The sequence below is a fragment of the Hyperoodon ampullatus genome (assembly GCF_949752795.1).
Source record: "Hyperoodon ampullatus genome assembly, chromosome: 10".
Taxonomy (NCBI): Eukaryota; Metazoa; Chordata; class Mammalia; order Artiodactyla; family Ziphiidae; genus Hyperoodon; species Hyperoodon ampullatus.
This window is the reverse complement of record NC_136923.1, coordinates 27900646-27924197: the sequence shown is the minus strand read 5'-3', so window position 1 is coordinate 27924197 and position 23552 is coordinate 27900646. Positions and strand designations below refer to the sequence as shown.

The following is a 23552-nucleotide window of genomic DNA, read 5'->3' as shown; positions in this document are numbered from 1 at the left end:
AGGAGAGGAGGGGTGTGCTTGGGCGCCTCTCGGGCTGGCACGGAGAAGCCACATCTCCTCCTCCCTCCTCCCCCCAGCTCCTCTCCAAGAGAGGAAGCAATGCAGATGGAGACGAGAAATAAATATTCCTGCCTGCTCTGTGCCACTGCAGACGTTTTCCAAAATGTCTGGCTTGGACCACGAAATCAAGCCCACCCAGGAAAGGAGGCGCTCCGCAGGAGAAAGAGGGGGAAAGGGTGGCACATTTGTCAGTACTTGTCAGCTTTCTGGGGGGCAGAGCACATGGCTCAGACTTGGCAGCCCCGCTGAGGTGGGGACATGGTACGTGCACAGTAATACTCGAAGAATTGAATCAGAAATGGGAGCGGAGTGAAGGAGATCCTGCCAGGGTGTCGGCACCAGCTCTATGCCTTTGTCCGGGGTCCCAGGACCCACAGCTGGTTCTCTGGTCCTTGATTTCAAGGCTCTTTCCGCAATCCCTGCTGCTTCTGCTCTCCCCTTATACCTCCACCCCTCTCCGGGGTAATTAATACCACTGGGCTGCAGGAAGTCTTCAAAGGCCCTTTGGAATTTGGGCAGGAGCTCCGGATCCACGTGTGGAGAAGTTCCTGCCATCTCTCAGCAGAGCTCGCCTTCTCCAACACTGAAACGCCAGCAGGGATGAGAACACAGGCTGCAAATGATAAGTGGGTGCTTTTGGCCTTGGGGTAGCCAAGTACGTGGGAGAAGTGTCACTAAGGAAGGGAAGTCACAGGCCCAGCAACAGCCCCGAAGTGTTCCGTGGTTATGCGGACTTCACGAGGCAGGCTGTGCGGCTGTAAAATGTCTCCGAAAAGGGAGATGAGAGGATGAGAATTTCGGCTTGAAAACTCCTGCAGGGCTACGCTAGGTCTTCTTTGTTTCTAATCCTCCCGTGAGAATCTCCCTGGCCCCATGTCCTTGATATCGCCGCCCCCACCCCCACCCCGCTCCCACCTTTCACTAGTTCCCTTGGAAGGTCGGGAGTTAGGGTGGGCCCTTGGCGGATGGAATTCTGCTCAAGAAAGAGCAGAGGGGCTTTGCTGGTTTGCACTGGTTCAAACCCAGTGCAGTAAAAACAGTTGCTCAAAATGAAGACTCAAAGAAAGTGGTATCTTTTGTGGGTGTCAGGGGAATGTTTTCCAGAAAAGCTGCATTTAATTCTGCCTCTTTTTACCATTTCTATGACTTCACTGAGGAATGAAAGATTTTGTAATATTCCCCACTCATGTGCCCTGAATCCTTCTTTATGAATCTTCCCGACTCATTTGCCCATCTGCCTTCTAGTGACAGGCAATTGCCAGCTGAATCCCACTCTCTCCAGGAAGCTGTTCAGTGGTGGGGAGAAGCTGGCAGAAGACCTGGGTTCCTGTCCCCATTCTTCCCATTGCTGTGTGACCTTAGACAGATTACTCCCCCTCTCTGTCCCTTGTTTTTTTTTGTTTGTCAAAGAAGTGGGTTGGATACGTTTCCTTTCAGCTCTGACACATTACGGGTGGTTCTACTGAGTGAATCAAATAGAATTCCTATTGTCACCATCCTCTTCCCACCCCACCTTTGCCAATAAACTCCAGAGACCAAGGCCATCACACTTCCAGGATTGAGTTCAATCCTTATATTTGGGAAGGTCAGAACTGTATATCAAAACAAGGTGGGCATGTAGATAAAGTGCATATACATACAATCTAAAAATTGTTTTGAATGTTTTCTGTCTACATTTCCCTTAATTCCCAGGAAATCTAACGTGTGGGCCAGGGAAAGACCAAAGTAGGGGTATATTTGGGAAGAATTTATGTGCATGGCATGTATGTTTTTTGGGGTTTTTTTTTGTTTTTTTAATTTTTTTTTTACATCTTTATTGGAGTAAATTGCTTTACAATGGTGTGTTAGTTTCTGCTTTATAACAAAGTGAATCAGCTATACATATACATATGTCCCCATATCTCTTCCCTCTTGCGTCTCCCTCCCTCCCACCCTCCCTATCCCACCCCTCTAGGTGGTCACAAAGCACCGAGTTGATCTCCCTGTGCGGTGCGGCTGCTTCCCACTAGCTATCTATTTTACGTTTGGTAGTGTATATATATCCACATGGCATGTATGTTTGCATTGTATAATAATCATCTTAGTTATCTTTTATTAATAATAGCTGCCATTTATTGAGGACCATGCTAAGCTCTTCCACTCTCATTATTATCCTCACAACAGCTCATCAAGGAAGATATTATCTACTCCCCACTCCTATACAACATTGGTAGTTGACCACAATTAACACACATATACATAAACCAAAAACAAAAGGACACAATGGCATGCCTCCTACAAACCAAAATCAAAACCAAACTCAGGCTCAGAGAGGATGAGACTCCTCTCTAGATCACACAGCTGGTTAAGATAGGTAATGGGATTTGAACCCGGTTCTGCTAGATTCCAAAGATGATCACGTGCTACTCCCTGGCCCGTGCTGGGCTTTGCCTTGGCATTCATTGCCTCTCTAGGAGATTCTTCATCTCCTAGAAGAGATGTTTTAAGGACCCATAGATAGTAAGGCTGCTTTAAAGACCCATAGATAGTGGGTCCTAAATTACGGCATTGTTAGAGGAAAACAGCTGGTGTTAGAGCCAGCAAGAACTCTGCTATCAGAAAGGGCAAGAAAGCACACAGCTGCAAGGCCTGCCTAGCACAGAAGGATGGGAGAACTGGGCCCCTGAGGCAGCCCATTTATAGCGACCATCTCCACTGATCACTTACTTACAGAGAACTAGGCTGGCTTCTGCCCATGACCTAACTCACTTCCATGCACATGCCCAGTTCTGGCACAGAATTAGAGCTCTCCAGAACATGTACAGATTGGACCATCTGCTCCAGAGGTTGTGAACTCCAGGGTCCCCAAGCCCAGGCAGGTAGGGGAATGAGCAGAACAGCCAGGAGGGGGGTTACAGGAAACTGGCAAACACATGCCTGGTCTGTGGGGACTACCCGACTGAGCTCCAGTAGACTGCCGCAATGCACACGTGCAGACCCAGGGCTGCCGACCGTTCACTTCATGAGGAAACCCTGGGATACAGACACCTCTGAATCCTCCTGAGGCTTAAATGTGGGTAACTAATTCAGTAAAGAAAAGTGTACCTGACGCAGTGAGGACCAAATAAAACCTATTTACAAGCTCCATCTGACTTGTAGGTCTCCACTGGTAACCTCTAAAATTAATTTTCCTCATTTGCAGGAAACGGTAGCCGGGAAACATTAAGTGGTCTCCCTGAGATAGCTAAGGTGGGCGTAGCCGGCAACCCTTTCTTTGGATACATACATATAGAGACGTATGTGTGTGTGTCTACGTACGTGCTTATACACACATACACATTATATATTCACAAATTAAATAGGAATGATTTTGGATTACCTGTTGTCATGAAATGTTCTGCTTATTTCCCTGTGTTCTTATTATACATCGGTAGTTGACTGCAATTAACAGATAGTCACAAACCCAAACCAAAAGGACACAACAGCTCCCCTCTCCACACCCAAACCCAAACCCAAACCCCAACTAGAACAAAAACCAGGAAAGAAAGCAGCTCTTTACTTACGGTAAATGACAAAAAAGACGAAAACAAAGTCCCCTCGTCATATCTGGATAATTTTGCCAGCACTCCTTCCAGGATTGTGACAAACTAGTAAAAGAGCAAAAAGGAAAAAGAATGATTACTTCAAACGATGATTGTTCACAAGAAAGAGCCACATTTCCCAACCGCTTAGAGACCAGCAATGAGCCCTCGATCATTTTTTAAGTTCTATTATTTGGTTCCCGTCTTTGGGGAAAGGAATAGACTGCCTTTACATAGAAATATCTGACTTATTCGGCTTTCTCTTCATTATTATGTGATTGCAAATATAGAGTGTTACAGAAGTGCAAAGTGACAAAATATTATTGAGTTGCGTATAGCATGCGATAATATTAAATGCACTTTTCAAAATCCAAAACTGTGCAAAGCAGTTTTTACGTTACATATTAGCACTACATTTAATCCAATCTATTTTTATTTGTATTTTATCAGTAATTTGGGGGAAACAGAAGTTTAGCACTGGCAAATATAAATGTCTTCCCATTCAGCATTACTTAGTTAAAATTCTATAATTCATGAGGGTGACTGAAATAGCTTTATCTGACTTTTATGTTTTATTATGACTCTCACTGCATGTGAAACTAGCGGAAAGGGGGTTTTCATGATGGCAGAATTCCTTATTACCGTTTAACTTTCTGTTCTTAAAAATCTAACTTTGTCGGGGCTGAAAAACAAAACAAATATTTCCTGCATAACCTAGTGCAACATTTAGGGACAAATTCTTATTAAGGTAACATATGCCACTTCATCAATTCATTTTCACACTCTCGCAATCATCAGAAAAATCATTCGGAGCCGCGGCTGGGTGACGTACGATCTTATTTCCTGAGAAATGCAAGTGCCCAGCGCAACTTTTTAACGTGTCATATTTTAATGGAAATGCAGACATAACAGAGCAATGTTCACAATGAAACATTTCACCTGAAGCTGAAGGTTACCTTTGCAACCAAGAGTGTTATCATTTCTTTAACAGTTTCTTCAATCAGTTCATCTATTTTTGAATGGTATTGATGCTAAAGAACACAGAAAGACAAATATTAGCATGTTTGGGAGGTGATGGCATTGCATCTGTCGGTAATTTTTAGACAACGCAATTTATTAGTAAAACCTGGCCATGGGACCCAGTTTATTTCCACAGTCCCAGAAGCAGCTGTAAGATTCTGATTCCAGGTCTTTGATGGAGAAAGATCAGAAGCTCTTAAAACAATTAACAGGCGCATTGTTCCTCACCCAAAGCTTTTGCTGGCTTTGATACGTGTAGACACACACACATTTACAAATAGCATGCATGGATGGCTTAAGGGCTGGTCTGGCAGTGTGCTGATCTGGGTCTTGCAAAGCAAGATACCACAATGATTTAATAGAGAGGCTGAAAATTATCCTTGGGAAACTGCTGGGTGATGTGACTTAGGGAGCCGCAAATTCCAAAGGGAATTTGACCAAGACACTGACTGATTTTGCAAAAACTGTTCTCAAACCATCAGGTCCTTTGGGTTACTGCCTCAGAGCTCCCGGGTTCTACCTCCAAGTGTTGACTCAGTGTGAGGGCAAAGAGTCTCTTTATGAACCCTTGTGGCAGCTACTTAGTTTCTTCATTTGTGGAGAAGCAGACCCAGGTTTAGAGCCTCTCCTGAGACGGCTGCTAAGTTTTTCAATTTCTCGAACTGCCGCTGTCACTTAAACTTAAATAGTAATGCAAAAGCCAACCCCACACCAACAAAAATCTGCTATAAATGCCAGGAAAAAAGGAAAAGCGATTTCAACAAGAGATGCTGTATGCCAGCTCCTTGATATTTATTAGATCATTTTAGTATCCATTTGAATTATTCCATATTTCCTTGATAAAAAATAACAAGGCAAACATTGATATTTGGAAAGGAAAATGCACTTACCCACTCTTTAGCAAACTTTCAGAAGGATGATTAATTAGGAATAGAAAAGAAAAAGGAACAGTGCAAATAAAAATTAGGACAAAAGGACACATGAGAAAAATTAAACAAACCATCCAAAAAGTTATGAAAACATACAGAAATAATAAGCCATAGTAATGTGGTTTGATATTCTGATAACTGGCAGTCAGAATTATTGAAAGTGACCAAAGGGATGTGAATTAGGTTAATTCACTTAAAGTCATAGGTGAATTTTGATTATAATTGGAAGACCTAGGTAAAGTCCCAGTGCAAAGTTGGGAAGTCATGATGTCTAAGAAAATATAGCTCAGTTTCCTCATCTGTAAAAACAAAAAACAAAAAACAAGTAATACTACTACTAGCCCGGACCAGTGAGAAGGGGGGAAGCCAGTACAAATTACTGATTTTGGAAAGGGAATGAGGCAAATTCTGTATGAAGATATTTAGCAGGTCTGTTCAATTATTATTATTATCATTATACTATTGTTATTATTATTATTTTTATTTAAAAAACCAGGGCTAAGTCCTTTCCTGCCAGTCCTGCTCTCAGACTCATAAATCTATTTTGAAGATGAAATTGAGGGTCTACATGTGAAAACATTTTGTCAACTGTAATTGCAATTCAAATATTATTATTTGTTCAAGGTCATAATGGAGAAGATAAGGGTAGGGAGAGAGGAGTCATCTCATTTTAGTTTTTCCTTTTGGTTGATTAGAGGAAAATAATCAAGTGAATGGCCCATGTTGTGTAGTCCTGATAAATCAGGACCCATGTTGGTTCTACTGCTAGCTTTGTGAAAGGATTTACCAGTCAGAGCAATAAACCTCAAGGTAAATGCAAAAACTATCTGCAGAATTCTGTGCTAGAAACACAAAGAAAGATGTCAGAGCAAAAGAATTTCAGGAGTATTGATGGGGCTCCAAATTCATTTTTAGGTCTTGAGATAAGATCCAGAATCACACGCTTACTTTCCCTCCTCATGAGACTGCCTCACTCCACTAGATTTTCTTCGGAATTGCTAGAAATGATCCACCTACATTAAATTAACTACAAGGTTTAACTAACTCCGAAAAGCTAGTTGCAGGCAAAATAATATGAAATATGAAATGAGGAGCTTCTAACCAAGCAAAGAACATCATTGAGAAAAGAAACAATCTCTCGAAACACTTGGCTGAAATGGCAAACAAAGCCAAGAGCAATCATTCTGCACCAAGAAAGACTGAGGCTCTTGGTCTGATGAGTTAACAATGTCATTCTTTCTCCAAAGACAAACAGGCTTTCTCTTCAGAAGTGGGGGAACCTCAAACCTTTTCATTCTCTAAGCAATCCAAACTAAAGTATAGGGAGACATGGTGGTTTATGGGAACCTCTTCCTATCTTCAGTATTCCCATGCCAAATATGGTCTCCACTACTCTCCAGGTAGTCCCACTGTCTCCCCCTTTCTCTCCAGGTGAATATTATGATCTCCACTCCTCTCCACTTTTCTTAATTTCTACTTATGAAAAAAAAGTGTTTGCTATGATTATTCTGTCTCTTACTTCTAGAGGAAAGTTGAGCATGTTCATTTCTATTGGTCTATTTCCTTATCTCCTCAATGGGGCTAGAATTATCCCTGTTGTGAATGTAGAAATCATATTCACCGAACAAAGTCATGAAATCACGCATGGAAACATGGTTTAGAGACTCAGAAGTGCTATCTGGCAGAATTACTCCTACAATTACTAATTGATTAGCATGGTGGTTACATGTGTGTATACATTTCTCTAAACTCATGTAAAATATATACACTTTATTGTATGCAAACTATAATTTGAATTAAATAAAACCTACTTTGGGATATATAGTAGGGCAGGGGAATATCTACCCTGCTGATCACGTGGCAAAGGGGTACGTATCAAAGCAGTCCCCATTCCTATTCAAGTAATTACAAAATACATGAATTCCTTTTACCAGATTCTCCTGAGACTTATTTGATTGACTTGCTTTTCTGGAGAAACAGTAAGTACTCTGCCTTCACTCTGCTCTTTCTTGGGAGATACATTGCTCCATGCAGATGTGAAGCTCCATGAAGGGATACAAATACTACTGGGGCATCTTTTAATTACCATCCCCCTAACTAAACTATCTTGTCACAAAATTTCTTGCAGTCAGATGAACTATCCAATTCTATCTGCATCCTAATATGGGTACAAAAAGGGACCCTTCCTGTTTTTGCATTTTCCAGTCCTCTCTGTTGGCCTTCTTAGATTGACTTGACCCTAACAACAATAGTCCTAAGTTATATTCTGGGGCACTAGATCATGACGATGATGATGGCAAGGGAACTACTAATCTTCAAGGGTGTGGAAAGTTTGGAGAGTTTACTTTTGCTTCTGATGAGCTAAGTTGCAGCAAATTCACAATCACTTCGTGAAAATTATTCCACTTGACTTCCTGTGCTGCACATTTTGCCTTGTCATGGAACAGATTGTGTGTATGTTGTCTTTCTGTTAAGACCATCTGACCTTGGAAATGAGATGAAAACACACTAGACCAAGTGAGAAACTATTTAATACACAATTTCCTCTGTATTGGTGCTTCACAAATTTTAATGAAAAAATAAATATTTAAGATGAAAAAGTATGGTTAACAAATGTTTCAACAGCTGCCTTTAAATGAGACTTTATCCCAGTGATGAAATTCAGGAAGTGATCTTAAAATTGGAGAATACTGTATCACCTAGTTGGTATCTAGTCCAAAATACCTTAAGGGAGTTGGAATCCAGGTGGAAGCAGGTATTAGTAACTAGATCTGTAATATGAGTTTACTATCCAATATTCACAAAATGAAAACTATGTAAAAACACTGGACTTCTCTCCTCCCAATATCATGATGTTTCCAGCCATCCTTGGCCAATCTCACTTTAACAATTCAGTTTTACTTTGGAGATGAATATCCCCATTCTACAAAGTGAGAAAAATTGAGAGACCATTTGCATGAGACTTCCCTATAAAGTTCTAGTCAAGGTCACAGCCACAGAGCAAGGTCCTTCAAGGAAGTATATATTTACAGACAATGATGTCTGGCTTCATTCTCACTGTGCAGTCACTTGGCATTCTAAGGTCAGAAAAGGCCTCATTTCTCACAAGCTGGTCACTTAGGTGTCTCTGATTCAGTTACATTAAGGAGAAATGGCATAGCAGGTCTCTCTAGCATGTCTTGGGAAACTGACAGGCTTCAGATAAGTATCATAGACTAGAATACAGTATTGGATGGGCCCTTAACAAAGATCATTTAGCCTGGACGTCTGTGCACTAGTTCTGGGAAACTGGGAAACATTTATGAGTCTCAGTTATTGTTTTCATTAAAAAAAAAAAACCAACAAAACACCTTGAATCATTTAGGGGTAAATACATGAATTCTTTTCTATTATATCAAATAGAACAATGTCCAGAAAGTAGTTTAGCCTCAAAAATGTTACTATTTGGGAATATCCAAGACAACTTTCTAATATTACATCCAGAAATTAGGAAGCTTTATCCCCAATTTTGACAAGATGTATGCCTCTCAAAGGTTGTGTGTTACATGCTATTATATCTCATTTGACAAACGACAGCAAGGTTATGAGAGTAAGTGACTTGCTCGAGGTCACACAGTTTGGTAGCTAAGAGGTAGAGTCCATGTGATGTAGTTATTAGGCCACTGGACAAGTTAGTCTAGAAAACCAAGACTTCAAGGTTAAGCCAAGGGCATGCTACTCTAGCACAGAAGTGATCAGTGGTAAAGATGAGAGACAGGGTCCACTGTGACAAAATCAACTTGTTATTTCTTAGTATATATCTCCAACCAGCATCTATAGTTTGGCCTGACAAGGCCCTGAAATTGTATAGTGAAACTGTATGAAAGTATATATATATATATATATATATATATATATATATATATATATATATTTTTTTTTTCTGGGAAATGGCCTCATACACTTCATCAGATTTTCAGTAGGGTTTCTGACAACCCCCCCTCTCCACTCCTCCACCCAACTCCTATTACTCTCCCCAAACTCCAGTTCAAAAAGAAAAGATCAGAGTGACTAAGCTTGTTTGAAGAGATTGTTTAGCCATCTGTCCAGGTATGTAGGAGTTCTATAATTGCGGCCACCATTGAGTCAATCTGAAGAGGGACTGTAAAATTCGCCAAGGGGGAAGGGAGGCCAATCCCTGTGTAACAACGTTTCCCTACCCTGAATGGTGTCATCCTTGTGAAACTCAGTGAAAATGGACATCTCAAGCAGCTGGGAGGAGAAACAGATAAACTGGACTCCATAAAACTTAAAAAAACTTTTATGCTTTAAAGAATACTACCAAGAAGGTGAAAAACAAAAACCAACCCAGAGAAGGCAAAAAGATAGGTGCAAGTCATATATATGATAATGGTCTAGTATCCAAAATATATAAAGAACCCTTATAACTAAACAACAAAGGACAATCCAATTTGAAAAAATGAGCAAGAGATTTGAATGAATAGACATTTGTTCAAAGATATACAAGTGGTCAATAAACCCATGAAAAGATGGCCAATATCACTGCAAATCAAAACTATAATGAGATACCATTTTACACACACTAGGATGGTGATACCAAAAAAGATAGATAATAAGAAGCTTTGGCTAAGTTATGGAGAAATAGGATTTCTCACACATTGCTGATGGGAATGTAGAATGGTGCAGCCACTTTGCAAAAAAGTTTGGCTGTTCCTCAAAAGTTGAACATAGAGTTACCATATGACCCAATAATTTCACTCTTAGGTATATATCCAATTGCACTCTTAGGTCCACAGGAACACCTGTACAGGAATGTTCAAGGCAGCTTTACTTGTAGTAGCTAGAAAGTAGAAGAAACTCAGATGTCCATCAACTGATGAAGTGATAAACAAAATGTAGTATATCCATGTAATAGAATACTAGTTAGCTATAAAAAGGAAGTACTAATACATGCAACAACATGGATGAATCTTGAAAACATTATGCCATGTGAAGGAAACCAGACACCAAAGGCTACACATGAGATTCCATTGCTATGAAATGCTTAGCATAGGCAAATCCTTAGAGACAGCTAGAAGAGTGGTGGTTACCTAGGGCTAGGGAGGGAGGGAGGGAGGGTTGGGGAATTATTATTAATGGGTCTGAGTTTCTTTTCAGGGTGATGAAAATGTCCTACAACCGACTGTGGTGATGGTTGCACAACTTCGTGAATATACTAAAAATGACTGAATCATACTTTTTTAAAAGGGTGAATTTTATGGTATGTGAATTATATCTCAGTTTTTAAAAAGGAAGCTCAAAGGGAAAACAATTTAAAAGGGATGGGACCCTGAAAAGTTTGAATTCAAAGGGGTTTTAATGAACTTTAGAGATCACTAAAAACAGGGTTTTTACAGTGGGCTCTGTGAAGCCTACGAGATTGTTCCGAGTCCCCCAGAGAAGTGTGTGTGGGGGGGTGTCTGGGGGGCAGTGTGAAGAGGAATATGGTAGCTTGGGCTCTGGGCCCCCTCTTCCTTGAATTCCTGCCCCCCATTTCAGAACAGCTCTAATTTTATTCATTTCATATGCTGGCCTTCTTGGTAAGGTTTGAAGAATTGAGTCATGGCTAAAAACAGCCTGAATGAAACTAGAATAGTGCTATCATTTTACAGATGAGGAAACTGAGGTTTGAAGAGGCCGAGTGACTTGATCAGGTCCAGTCTGCAGCACAGCCAGGGCAAGAGACCCAGGGTCTGGACACCCAACCCAAGCCTTCCTCAGGAGGCTGTCCTTTGTACCTCAGCTCTTCTCCTTAACTCTTTTTGGATACTGAGGCTCCAGGACAGTGGCTCTCAAAAGGTGGTCTCCAGACCAGCCAGGAGCATCAGCATCACTGGGGAATTTGTCAGAAATGCAAATTCTTGGACCACACCCCAGACCTATCAGAAACTCGTGGGGTGAGACCCAACAATCTGGGTTTTAAGAAGCTCTCTGGATAAGTCTGATAGACCCTAAACTTTGAGAACTACTGCTCTAGATCATTCTCAGGCAGCAAATGGAGCCAGGAAAGAGAACCACTGGCACTTTGCATTTGACCCCAGGGCTTAGAACATAGCCCCTGGGGCAAGGTACCCAACAAGAAAGTCTGTCAGGGGCAGCAGCTAACAGGGATGGTTGAGGAAGCTGATTTGGAGGGGAAAGAAGGTTAGAGATGACCTTGCCAGGAAGAGAATACCACCAACCCACATTTAAAAATGGAAGGTGCCGAGAGAGAAAATAAATAACGAATAAGGAGCAAATATAATTCAGTAAAAATTCTGAGCATATAAGGCTGGTATCGTAAGATCTGATTTAGGAGCAATTTATGCCAATTGGCAACAACATGAGAGTTGCCAGAAATGTTTCTGAATTAATTCTAAATTGGTATATGAATATCTAGCTGGCTTAAGGCCATCGGAGAAAAATGATCATGATAGTCTTTAATCAAGCCCAAGTTGCTGTTTCTTTCTCCTTTACATTTTAAATACCACTTTGGAATTGGAAACTTAGCAAAGGACTAAACTTTTGGTCAGGGAAGATTCATAATCAACTCAATCTAAGGAAAATGGAAAGCCTGTGATTTCTTGGAAATTCAAAGCCTGCTGGCTGGGGACTGAGTAGCAGGGTGATCTAATATTATACATCCTGGAAGTTGCATGGTACTAGGAAGAACTCTCTCCTGCTGTCCAGATGTTCAAAGTGATAAAATGCACTTCCAGTGTGAAAATGACTTGCATTCTGGCAAACAGATCTGTTGGAGATGCCAGCCTAATAAATAAGGTCATCAAACTTCATCTGACTTAAGGGAACTTTACGGTCACCCCAACCCCAGCCAAGAATCACTTCCAAGTGACTGGCATAGTCATCAGCACATGCCTTAGAAATTTACTTAACAAATAGATACCAAACATTCATCTGTGGCTTGATCCACAAATGTTAGAGTATATTTCTGAAACTAGCAGACTAGTGTAGACGGAAGGAATTTGTGAAGTTTTCTTCTACATGATCAATGGGGTGGGGGGGAATCTGTAATTTTTTTTTTTTTTTTTTTTTTTTTTTTTTTTACCTCTTGGCCCATTTCCATGCTGCAAAGTTTTGTTGATTGAGCTTTGGCATCAACCATAACATTAAACATGGTGCATATTGACTGTGGGACTCGAAAATCTGTTGATCGACTGGTTTTTTGCAGCTTAACTTCAAATGCAATCCTGGTTCTATTAAAACAAAGTAGGAAAAGACCAATTCAGCATCCAGATGGCAGCAGGTGGAGGAGACATTTTCCGAGAGGTCAGTGAAAAAGAAAATTGAAGGCTGTAATCAGTTTCAATCGACAATGACTTCACATGTGTTCTTTTTAAAATGACTTCCCCAGCTAAGGAAGGCCTATTCACAGAGACAGCCATGTAAACCCTTCCTTTCTCTGCAGTACATGGAACACCTGTAGCTTGGCGTATTTATGTCTATAGTTTACATGCTATGGAGAACCCTAATTGCACGAGAATGAATGAATGAACAAAAATCCAATTATAGCATTATAGCATATATAAGTTCTCTCATATTGGCAACCGACTACCTTGAATCACTTCATTAAAAAAACGGCAAAACCCCTCCCCCCCAAAACAGCTTCTAATCTTCAAAAACTTCATGGGGGGAAATATCTTAAATTACATTTATTGTTTTGTTTGGTTTTTTTTTCCTTTCTGGTTTTGAAAGAGAGTGACGTAAAAAAAAAAAATCCAACAAGCTTATTATATTGCTTTAAAGACTAAAAAAATAAGATGGCTACCTCTGGGGATGAGAGTGAAATTAGGAGTGGTCCCAGGGGGCTTCCACTATGTTTGTGTTTTTGCAATGTCAATGTATTATTTTGTAATAAGAATATGTTATTTTTATAAGTAAAAATATCATAATATACTTACCATTTCAAGAATCGTACAACGGTGGAAACGTAAGATGACATAATTTTGACACAGGCTAGATTATGATCCCATCAATGTGCTAACTGCACACAGGAAAACCCTAGTCCAACGTGGACAGCTGGTAATACAGGGGTAAGATTTAATCCTTGATATCAGCATTGTAAAGGGGACCAGTCAGATTTTAAAAGGTTTCAGAGAAGTGGGTCACCTCATGACATGTCTTTAAAGAAAAGCACCTGGTTAGTAAGTGGTTTTATTAAAGCTCCTTTCAACCAGTGCATCTTTTCAGCATTGTTCACAGTCAGGTTCTGGAGATCATGCAGCCACCAGGAAAGCACTGCTTTAAGAGGTATTTGTAGCAGTTTTCTAACAGTGCATAGGGAGGACCACACAGCTAGTTAGCTCAGGAAAGGATGCCAGCTTGCTAACACACCCTGGGTGCAGGCAGGGAAGCCAAGTATAATTTCTAAGGTTGGAAGCCCAGTTCTTAAGAAAAAAAACTTTAAAAAAAAAACCTCTTAAAACACTCCTATATATTATATGATCATGTTAAAGATAAATGATCTTGGCTCCCAAAGACTCGGTGCACTGAAGAAGCTTTCTAATCATGATGATCATTTTAAGCTACGTTGAAAATACATCACTTTCTGGTTTTGTGAAAAGGGGGCCTGATGGAGACTGACTTGGACAGGTCCCTGTGCTGATCTTCCGAGGTTTGTGTGCCAGTTCCGGCCCAATTTGAGAAATGGAAATGCTAAATCACTCCCTTACAATGAAGTAATCGTCTTCTGTTTTCACAGGAGAGCTGTTCATAGCCCTTGGACTGTGCGGCTGTGAAAAGAGGAAGCTGAATGCGAAATTAATATGACTGATAGGGCTCCATAGGAAGGAAAAGCCAAGAATGGAGAGGTCACTTAATCCACTGACTCTCTGAGGGCACTTAGGGTGCCTTATTTTGTGTGGAGCACAGGACCTGACACAGACTAGACCAGCGGCACCATCAGGTCCATCAAATGAATGATTTCAATTGCTGAGAAACTTGGAAATGAGTGCCTGATTGACTTTTGGGCATTGCATACTTACATCCATGCAATAATGTCCTTGCCCTTCTAGGACAAGGCCCTTTTATTCTGTCCCAAAGAGGGAAGCAAATGTTCCAGGCTCTACTAATGTAGATTCCATGTCTTACAACATCCAAGGACTTCTTCACATTTTACCTTCTGAAGCTGGAGGTTTGGGGATGACATTTGTCCCTATGTTTGCCCTGATCTGCTTTTGTCTGGGGCCTCAGCTGAAAGGGACATGGGGGTGTTTATGTGTCCAGTGCCAGGTGTACATGTGCAGCTGACCAACTTCTGTTCACAAAAGGTTACTTAACAGCCACTCTGTGCCAGGCATGAGGCGGGGGCCCGGGGAGGGAGAGGAGTTCAAAATGAACAAGATACACTCCCTGCCTTTCAATAGCTCACATTCTTGGAGGTGGCTGATCCATAAAGACACGTGGTAAGGGGAATTCCCTGGTGGTCCAGTGGTTAGGACTCCGAGCTTTCACTGCCGAGGGCACGGTGGGTTCGATCCCTGGTCAAGGAGCTAAGCTCCTGCACACCAAGGCGTGTGGTAAGGGAGAAAACTGAGTCACTATCTACCTTTCACATCCTTATGTCTTCCCTTTTCCTCCCAGCATCTCCTTATTTCTTACTCCCTGCTCAGAAGTCTGGCTTTTCAGAGAAGGGCATACACGTCTTTCTGTACGATTGCGTACACAGATCAGAAGCTAGTAAGGGTTCTTTCTACTGCGTTGTAGCCGCTAGTACGATGAAGGGAGAACTTTTCACCACAGGGAAACTGCCCTGCAAGGAGTTTTTGGTGGGATGGTTTGGCCATAGGGAAAGGCTTACTTTTCCTAAAACTGATACAGACCATGTAGGAAATGGTAGAATTCAAAACCCTAAGAAAGATTTTGACCTTTGGTTTGAGAAATAGGCCTGCCTTTGCTTCTAAAACTGGAAAGGAAAGAGCAAAACACAAAATCTGAATCACCAGGATTTTAAGCTTCCAGAAGTGCCATCGGACACCTGCCCAGATTCCCCACAGGATGTGGCTCCTTTACCAATTCCTGCCAAGATGCTCCCCTACCTGGGGCTGTGCAGGTCTTTTGCCCTTTTGGTTTCCAGTTTTGATGCTATTACTTCTCTTTTCTTCTTCCAAGATACAAAATAATGAACTCAGTTCACTCTCAGCCAAACCCAGCCCCCATCACACACAACTGATCCATCAACTAAACTATACAACATCTGGAGATCCAGAGTAGTCTGTGCTGCTTGGGGGATTTAGGGTGTTTTTGAATGAGGAAAAACAATGGAACCGTTATGAACTGGAAAGGGAACTTGGATGTGTGTCTGGGGATAGACAGGGTGATGATAATGATGTCAAATCAGACGGATTTCATTTCTGCCTCTGGTATTCAGAAATAGATACTCCATGAGGGAAGGGATGTGATCTCCCATCCTTCCTGGTGTGCCAAGAACTTAGCACTGTGCCTGGCATACAGGAGAAGCCCAAACAATTTTTGTTGAGTGGATGTGTACTGTCCTCATTTTCTTCTTCTTTCTCAGGAAAGTCTACTTAGAAAGGTCAAATGCAGCATTCCCACCTCAATCCTATATGCCATGGTGACAACCCAGGCAATGTATAGGAAATCAAAATGCACATTTAATGTGTCATGCCCCTTTGTTGCTATCTAGTTAGATTTTAGGCAAGACAACTCATGGTTGGCAAATGGTACATGCTCAGTTCATATATACAGAGTGAATGATGTTGTGGAGGTCCTGCCCACATTGCTGGAAAGTCAAGAGATGCCTGCTACCTGTACTGAATACGCTGGCTCTAGAACTGTAGGTGCTTCTCTTTCTTCCAGCCAGCTATCCACCCATGCATACACTCAGATATTTAACAAATATGTATTAACTAAATATTTTGTGCCAGACACTTATGGGTATTGGGGATACAGAGACAAGAAGGACACTTTCCTCATGGAGCTAAATGAAAAAACTGGCAGCCATATTCTGTGCCATCTTTTGTTGGGTCTGGGACAGATGTGGGGAAGGTGAATAGAAGCTACAGTGACGTGGTCACCACTCCAGCTGACTTTGACAAACACTCGCCTTCTCCAAAACACTCCAAATTATGGCCAATTGTAAGAGTGGGAGCCCTCACCTCTCCCCGAGTAAGTGCCCAGCGGGGAAGGGGTGCAGAAAACTGTCCAGACACCTATGCTCACCTTTTGACACAAGATTCAATCATGTCACTCGCCATCAGCTTTAGCCGTTGTTCCAGGTGCTTTCCAAACTCTTCTTCAGGCCAGTGCAAGTCCCGAATGAAGGTCTGAAGGGCATCAAGTTTCCAGAACAGATCTTCGGAAGTGCCTGATCCATTACTGGCAGGATAGAAATTTGGAAACAAGAGTCACCCACTGGCCTAGGGTTCTGCAAAAGCTGACACAAGAACAGTTGGGGGCTAGAAGGCTTAAGGCAAACAGTGGCTTCAACATACAAAACGACGCATGTTGGCGGTGGAGGTGGGGGCGATCTCCACCGGCAGATTTTGAGTTTTACCATACGTGACTTCGTGGGCTTTGCTCGGCCAATTATTCCAGACCAGTGAGAAGTCTGAGGAAGGTGCTGCCCCATAACTAGAACAAGGTATGGTAAAAATCAGCCTTCTTTTAATAACCACATTAACACATGTGATGATTCAGATGAAGGCCACGAACCGGAGGGAGAAGTAGGTCTCAACGGATAATAACTACATGGAAACATGCAGTTATTAGAATTCAGGGTTTCATGCATTTCCCCGGCTGCCCTCCGGAGCGGAGACCTCTTGGATACTGCACAAGACTTTCATTTGTAAAAGGGCAGTGCTAACAAAGTGGTGAGCGAGGACCTGCTTTCTCTCTTGAAGAGCTGGAAGGAAATTGGGGTGACTCACGTCAAGCTGAGTCCACCTGGATACCTTGAATCCAAGATTTTCTTTCAGTTTGGTTACCAGTCCAATTTGCACAGACCAGCCCGTTGCATAGGCAGCCCCAGGACAAGGTGGGTTGTGGGGGGAGGTGAGTTGACAAGGGATATTTGCAAAGCTTTAGGGCTCAAAACCTGAGCTCTTGTACCGTTGCACCATCTTACCCAGTCCTCTGTACAGATGGAGAAATTGGTCTTGATTCCTTTCTGTACAATGACGTCTAAGAAACTTTTACCTGGGGCATCGACGGAAAGCCCGCGTACAGGAAATGCTCCACCTCTCACCCTCTTGCCCTTCCCTGGCTGGCTTTCTCTTTTGTAAGAATCCCATCGGCAGCTCCGTGGGGTGGCCACCTCCCACCCCCTTCCTCGCATACCACTAATGCTAACACGGCAATTTATAAAACGTCCAACATACCATGCATTACCACTTGTTCTGACATCGTCTATAGAAACAGATGAGAGTGGGTGTTTCTATTGTGACAGATGCCAGCTGCATTGAATTAATGCTTCAGAGAGAGAAATATAGCTAGTGCATAAAGGCATACACAGCTACTGCGGGGGGATGGGGGTAGGAGAATACTCCCAACATGCCGGGAGGGAGCCCACGGCCTGGACCAACAGGGTAACGCTTTCAAGGACAGACCAGTCTGAGGTCAGTACGTAGATGTATCTGACATGAAGGAGCAGGTAACATGGAAACACGTCCTTAAAATGAAAGGTGGCAGAGGAGGAAACTGAAAATATGAAAAGATATAGAATCAGGCATTTCCTGGTGGGTGATTGAGAATCTATGCCTTCTTTTCAGATACGGTCATAGGCACTGTTCAAAAGTGGGGGAATGCACTGTTTCTCCGTAAAAGTTCAGCCTTCCCCCCATCCCATCCTATGCTTGGGAAAAGAAACCCCAACTTTGCCTAGTTGAAACCCCGTTTTGGAACTGCATGGTTGTATGTTTTAAATCATTAAGTACATATGAATGCAATAATTGGTATTTATTACAACAACATTTTGACACCCATCTGGTTTCAGAGTTTCAAGAAATTCTTCTAGGGTTTTTTTTTCTTTTTCTTTGAAGAGCTTATTATTAAGTTTTGACATGAGGAAAAGAATATTTTCTTTTTATTTTTAAGATAAACTGTTAATGTTAAGGCAATAGCACCAAGATTATTTTGATTGCTGAGCAGTTACCAAAATGTGTTCCCACTCATGACTTAATTAATTAAATGGAGACCATTATCTGCTTTATTACAATGTCTTGATTCATATCTTTTCAAAAAACAATGTCACAGGGCATGCACAGAAGGAGGTAAGAGAAGCTTTTGGATATTTACTTTTTAATTTTTAACAGATACTACCTAATCTAACTTTTCATATAGTCATCTTAGCATGAATATGATTTATGGGGTTGTTTTAGAAGTTTTTTTTCCAGATACAAATTTTGGAGGTTTTTATTTGTCTTTAAAAGAAAATCAGACTGACCAGATGATTTCATTGTGAACTTGTGAGCAAATACGGGTTTTTAAAAATATTAGGTAGCTTTGGAGGAGTCAAGTAGAGCAGTCATTTTAAAGTTCTGTTCTCTACCTGGGTTACTGCAGAAATAAAAACGTGGAGGGCCATCTTGACAAATGTGATTTTGAGATTTCAAAACATCACTGCCAGTTTCAGATCATTTTTTATTCCTTTGATAATAACACTTCCCTTTGAAAATGTGCCAATTTATTCTTTCAAGAAAAAGCTTATCTGGCCTATAATTAGCTGTGGTCTAAGAAAAGGATCAAAGGAGGGTATAGAATTGCTAAACCTTCTTTCACGTATTAAATCATGCATGTGGTTCTAATTTAATTTCCCTGAGGTAGGATTTCGGGGTGCTGGATCTTCTACTTGAGAAGGAAAGAAGGAGAGAGGATTCATTTCCTAAGCTAGAAGAAATGGCTTCTCAACCTCCACCCTCCAAACTGCTGGCTTTAAAGGGGTGACCTGACCTCCAAGGAAAACAAACCCCATGCATTGCTGGCATTTGTATGGATGTAGAGAGTGGCCCTACACTGAGACCACAGATGATATGGCTACCCCCAAATTTAACTGCAGTGAATTCTCAAATTTAGACATCTTCTTGCTTCCTAGATCTCAATGCTCCAAATTGTATTATGACCTTGGAATGTACCTTTACATAACGTTTATGTTACCAAGGTTTGATCCATTCAGAAATTATCATTTAGCCCTGAACATACTGTTACTATATCCTGCCATTTGCTGACACCAGAAATATGCTTTATGGTTTAAACAGTCTATAGGAATTTTTTATTAAGAAAAAAAAAAAGCCCAAACCAGTTTCTAGGTAGGTGTGCTTTCCTCTTTGATTTGGATCAAGCCAGAAATGACCGGCTGGCCCAGCAAAGAGGTTTCCTGGACTATTTTTTTGGATGATTGACTCCTAAAGTCATGTCACCTGCATTAAAAATAAAATAAAAAAATATATGGGAAGAAGCCTTTTGCAAAGGAATTCAGGAAGTGAAACATAGTCCTCAAACGTTCAGTGGGCGTAAGACAAATTGTTAGTGCTGTATATATAGCAAACGTCTTACAAACACGCTGCATGCCAGAAATAAACAATATTGTCTCTGTATGATCAGCAAAATATGTCTAATTATCCATCTCCATCTCTGTTATATAGGATGTATAGAAATAAACAATACATATCCATGCCAAGATCACTTAAATTTAAATTAGATCTAATGTGAACTGAATACACACTCAGCATCATATATAGCAGCCATCCATGACGGTGCCGAAAAAGTAGGCATTTGTGGGATGCCTAGAGGGATGTTAACTGGTAGATTTGGTACTTTGGGAAGGTTCACATTGGGTAGGTTCACATTGGGTAGATTACTGGTTAAACTCCTGTGGAAGAAACAGACAGAAAGAAAAAAATACCATCACAGTGACAATGCAGATGTGGCAGAAGCACACAACAGTTGTAAATAAATTGGCTAAGTCCACAGCAAGACGACAACGAAAACTTAAGCGACACGTTTCAGAAAGCAGCTTACGGATGGGGAGCTGTGGTGTGGCTCAGTGTTCAGAGAGAAATGATAAAAGTTAATGGAAAAAAATTAACCACAGAGCGACTGAAAAGCGTGGACACTCATGGACGCCTGTATACAATGATCATGTTATTTCAATGCCTTTGTGAGGGGCCTTCAGTTTCCAAATCCATTGCCACAAGGGTCTAGACGTTGTCTCATAAAAAGAACTTGAAGTTCATGGAATTCTTGGCACTGCTGTGGCTAGGGCTGCAGTAAAGTAGCTGGGACTAACAGAAAGGGTGGAACACTTTCATTTTTTCTTTTATTTACAAATTAGTTTTGATGGAGGCACATTTCTTAAGTCAGAGAGTAGATACGAGGTGTAGCAGGAAATTTACCCAATTGAACATATATATAATGGTAACTGACAGAAATGGAATTCTTCCCAACCGCTACTTCTGAAGACAGGTGTATGTGCAATGGAGCATCAGAGTTGATGGAGAAGATGAAGGAATTGTATCAAAAAGAATGAATAGCTTTGCATAATTTTATAGAACACTTAAAGAAAATGGAAACATCCCCTCCCGAACTAAGTCCAATTAAAGTGGAGAAAGGTTTACACTCAAAAAAAGGAAAAGAATCCCAACTTCAGCTCATAGAGTGAATTCTTTGACCACAAGTGGATTTAAAATGTGGCCTTCTGTTACAAGTAATTACCCTTGAAAGTGAGATAGAGACTGTGAGAAAGGGTGACAAGGGCTTCTGGGGGGTGACGGTGATGTTCTGTTTCTTGATCTGTGGGATTGGTACATGGATGTGTTCATCTTGTGAATATTAATCAAGTTTTGTATTTTCTGTAAAAAGTTAAAATGTAAGTTAAAAATCATAAACAGTTAAAAATTGTGACCTCGCATCAGGTTTTGTTTTTTGAACAAAGATCGATCAACTGATGTGATGAAAGAGAGATGGATGGCTTTATGGGTAAAGAGAGAAAATAAAGCAAAACAAAAACCTCAGAGAGCATCAGCCACATCCCTTTGGAGGGACTGTGTCATATACTGCTCAACCAGCTGGCACCTCGTGATTCTGTAGTGGCATTTCAAGGGTGTTCCATCCAGCCAAAGTCACTGGCACAGTGGAGCCCAGCCTAACTCTGCATCTGAGAGGAGCCTTCCTGTTTAAGTGGAGTTGACAGCATTTTGGCAAAGAAGTTGAGGTTTTCTTTTTGGATCTTGCAGAAGAGCAAGTTTTGCCAAAGCAGCTCTGCCCCGGGCAAGCTGTATTTGACTAACACAGCTCTTGCAAAGGCTGGAGCTGCCTCTGGGCTTGCTCAGGGGGGGCAAGTCTCCGGATACACCCGAAATTTTGGACTCTAGAAACAGTCTGGACACCTGTCTCTCTCTAGAAATGAGCTACCCTTTCATGATGGGAATATAGCCCCGGCTGGTGGATGGAAAAACCTAGAATGCAAAATTGCCAACCTGGCATTCTCTTCCTTAAGGGAAACAGGTGTCTCACAGGTTCATCCTTTACACTTCACAGTTGGGGAAAGCCAATTACACTTCTCTACTTGGGAGGAAAGGGTGCTCTCGTGGGAACACTCAAGAGAAGATTAGCTATAGCTAACTATTAAGTGGAAGGGAAAATGGAACTCTTCCTTCCACGTTTCTCTGTTTAACTGGGGAATCTGCCTTTGAATTCAGTCCCTGGTGGTTCTCAGTCTTAAACACTGCTATGGAACAAAACCGTTGGCGATTTCCACTGAGACATGTGTAAGCCTATATAAGCAAATGTGATCATTAAATGATACACACACTGAATATTGATCAAGGAATTAGGAGATCTTTCGAGATGGCAGCCTGGAAAGTTAAAACATCAATTCTGAGTGAATTAAAAGTAGCTAGGAATGAATAACATACAAATGTATGCAAAAGCAACTTTAAACATATTAGCGGTTGGTGGGCACACAAATTAGAAATGAGCTTCGTTTTAAACATGAAAACTTAAAAAAATACTTATATTAATCAAAACATATTGTATTTGTAAAATATGACCTTTTGGCTGGACGGCTGCACTGCACTCATAGAAACATTTCCTTCCTGTGACATAGTATCATGATCTACTTTTAAAAGGCTGAAGAAACATGCTTGATATTTCTGCTCTTAGCAAAATAATATAGTGTATTACTAATGTTATTAATGATTCATTTGGCTATTAATAACTTTTATTAATAACCAGAGAGACAATCCCAAGCATTATATGTAAAAAGGGGGAATTTTCCTGTAGCACTCCTGGAACTGCTGATGGATATAACAAATTATTACTTTAGAGGGTCCTTTAGCAACTACCTAAAAACAAGTCCAGCATGCTTATCTGTGAAAATCATAAGTGGATATCTCTGGATAGTGTAAGAAGTGTAAATTGCAATCCTAACAACGGATACATGTTAAAAATTAGACTCATTCATTCTGGGGACTGCTGAAAAAGGGTCGCTCCCATTCATATCAAAGGACCCATCCCTGCAGCACTGGATTAAAAAATTCTCATCTGCTCTCTCTCTCACACGGATGAAAGGTACAAATGTGTGCATGTCTCATTATTTCTACGGATGGCAGTCATTCCTTCCAGGATTAATTCTAATTAGGTTGGGTCTCTGTGCAGAGAGGATATGGTTGGGTCTTTTCTCAAAGTCTTCTGCTTCGGGTTTATGGATGGGGTTAGATTTAAGACACAGAATGCCTTCCACTTTATGAGACTTTTGTTGCATGAATACATGTGGTACATCTTGTCTTCTCTTGGTGCTCTGAACACTAAAACCTCTTTCCTGGCTTACTCTTAGGTCTAATCCCTACTTAGGGGTATGGGGCACTCTTTGATATCTTTCTAGAGTTTATTTTTTTGTTTGTTTGTTTTTGTTTTTTGGTTTTTTGGGGTTTTTTTTTTGCGGTACGCAGGCCTGTCACTGCTGTGGCCTCTCCCGTTGCGGAGCACAGGC

The 23552-nt window shown here is 41.2% G+C and overlaps 1 protein-coding gene across 18 annotated transcripts in view; it reads right to left on the bottom strand.

Moving 5' to 3' along the window:
- Nucleotides 1-23552, bottom strand: part of CADPS (calcium dependent secretion activator) — a gene marked incomplete at both ends in the record, with an annotated part of 485811 nt that overhangs the window by 64350 nt on the left and 397909 nt on the right. For 12 of the 18 annotated variants that reach the window (XM_079713702.1, XM_079713696.1, XM_079713695.1 and 9 more), the window contains 5 exons: nt 3603-3686; nt 4577-4651; nt 12654-12801; nt 16787-16942; nt 20286-20432. In XM_079713702.1, the coding sequence (XP_079569828.1) occupies nt 3603-3686; nt 4577-4651; nt 12654-12801; nt 16787-16942; nt 20286-20432 (610 nt within the window). Of the gene's footprint in view, nt 1-3602; nt 3687-4576; nt 4652-12404; nt 12802-16786; nt 16943-20285; nt 20433-23552 lie in introns of those variants that run through there. The other 6 variants (XM_079713706.1, XM_079713698.1, XM_079713697.1 and 3 more) reach the window with 2 other exon arrangements.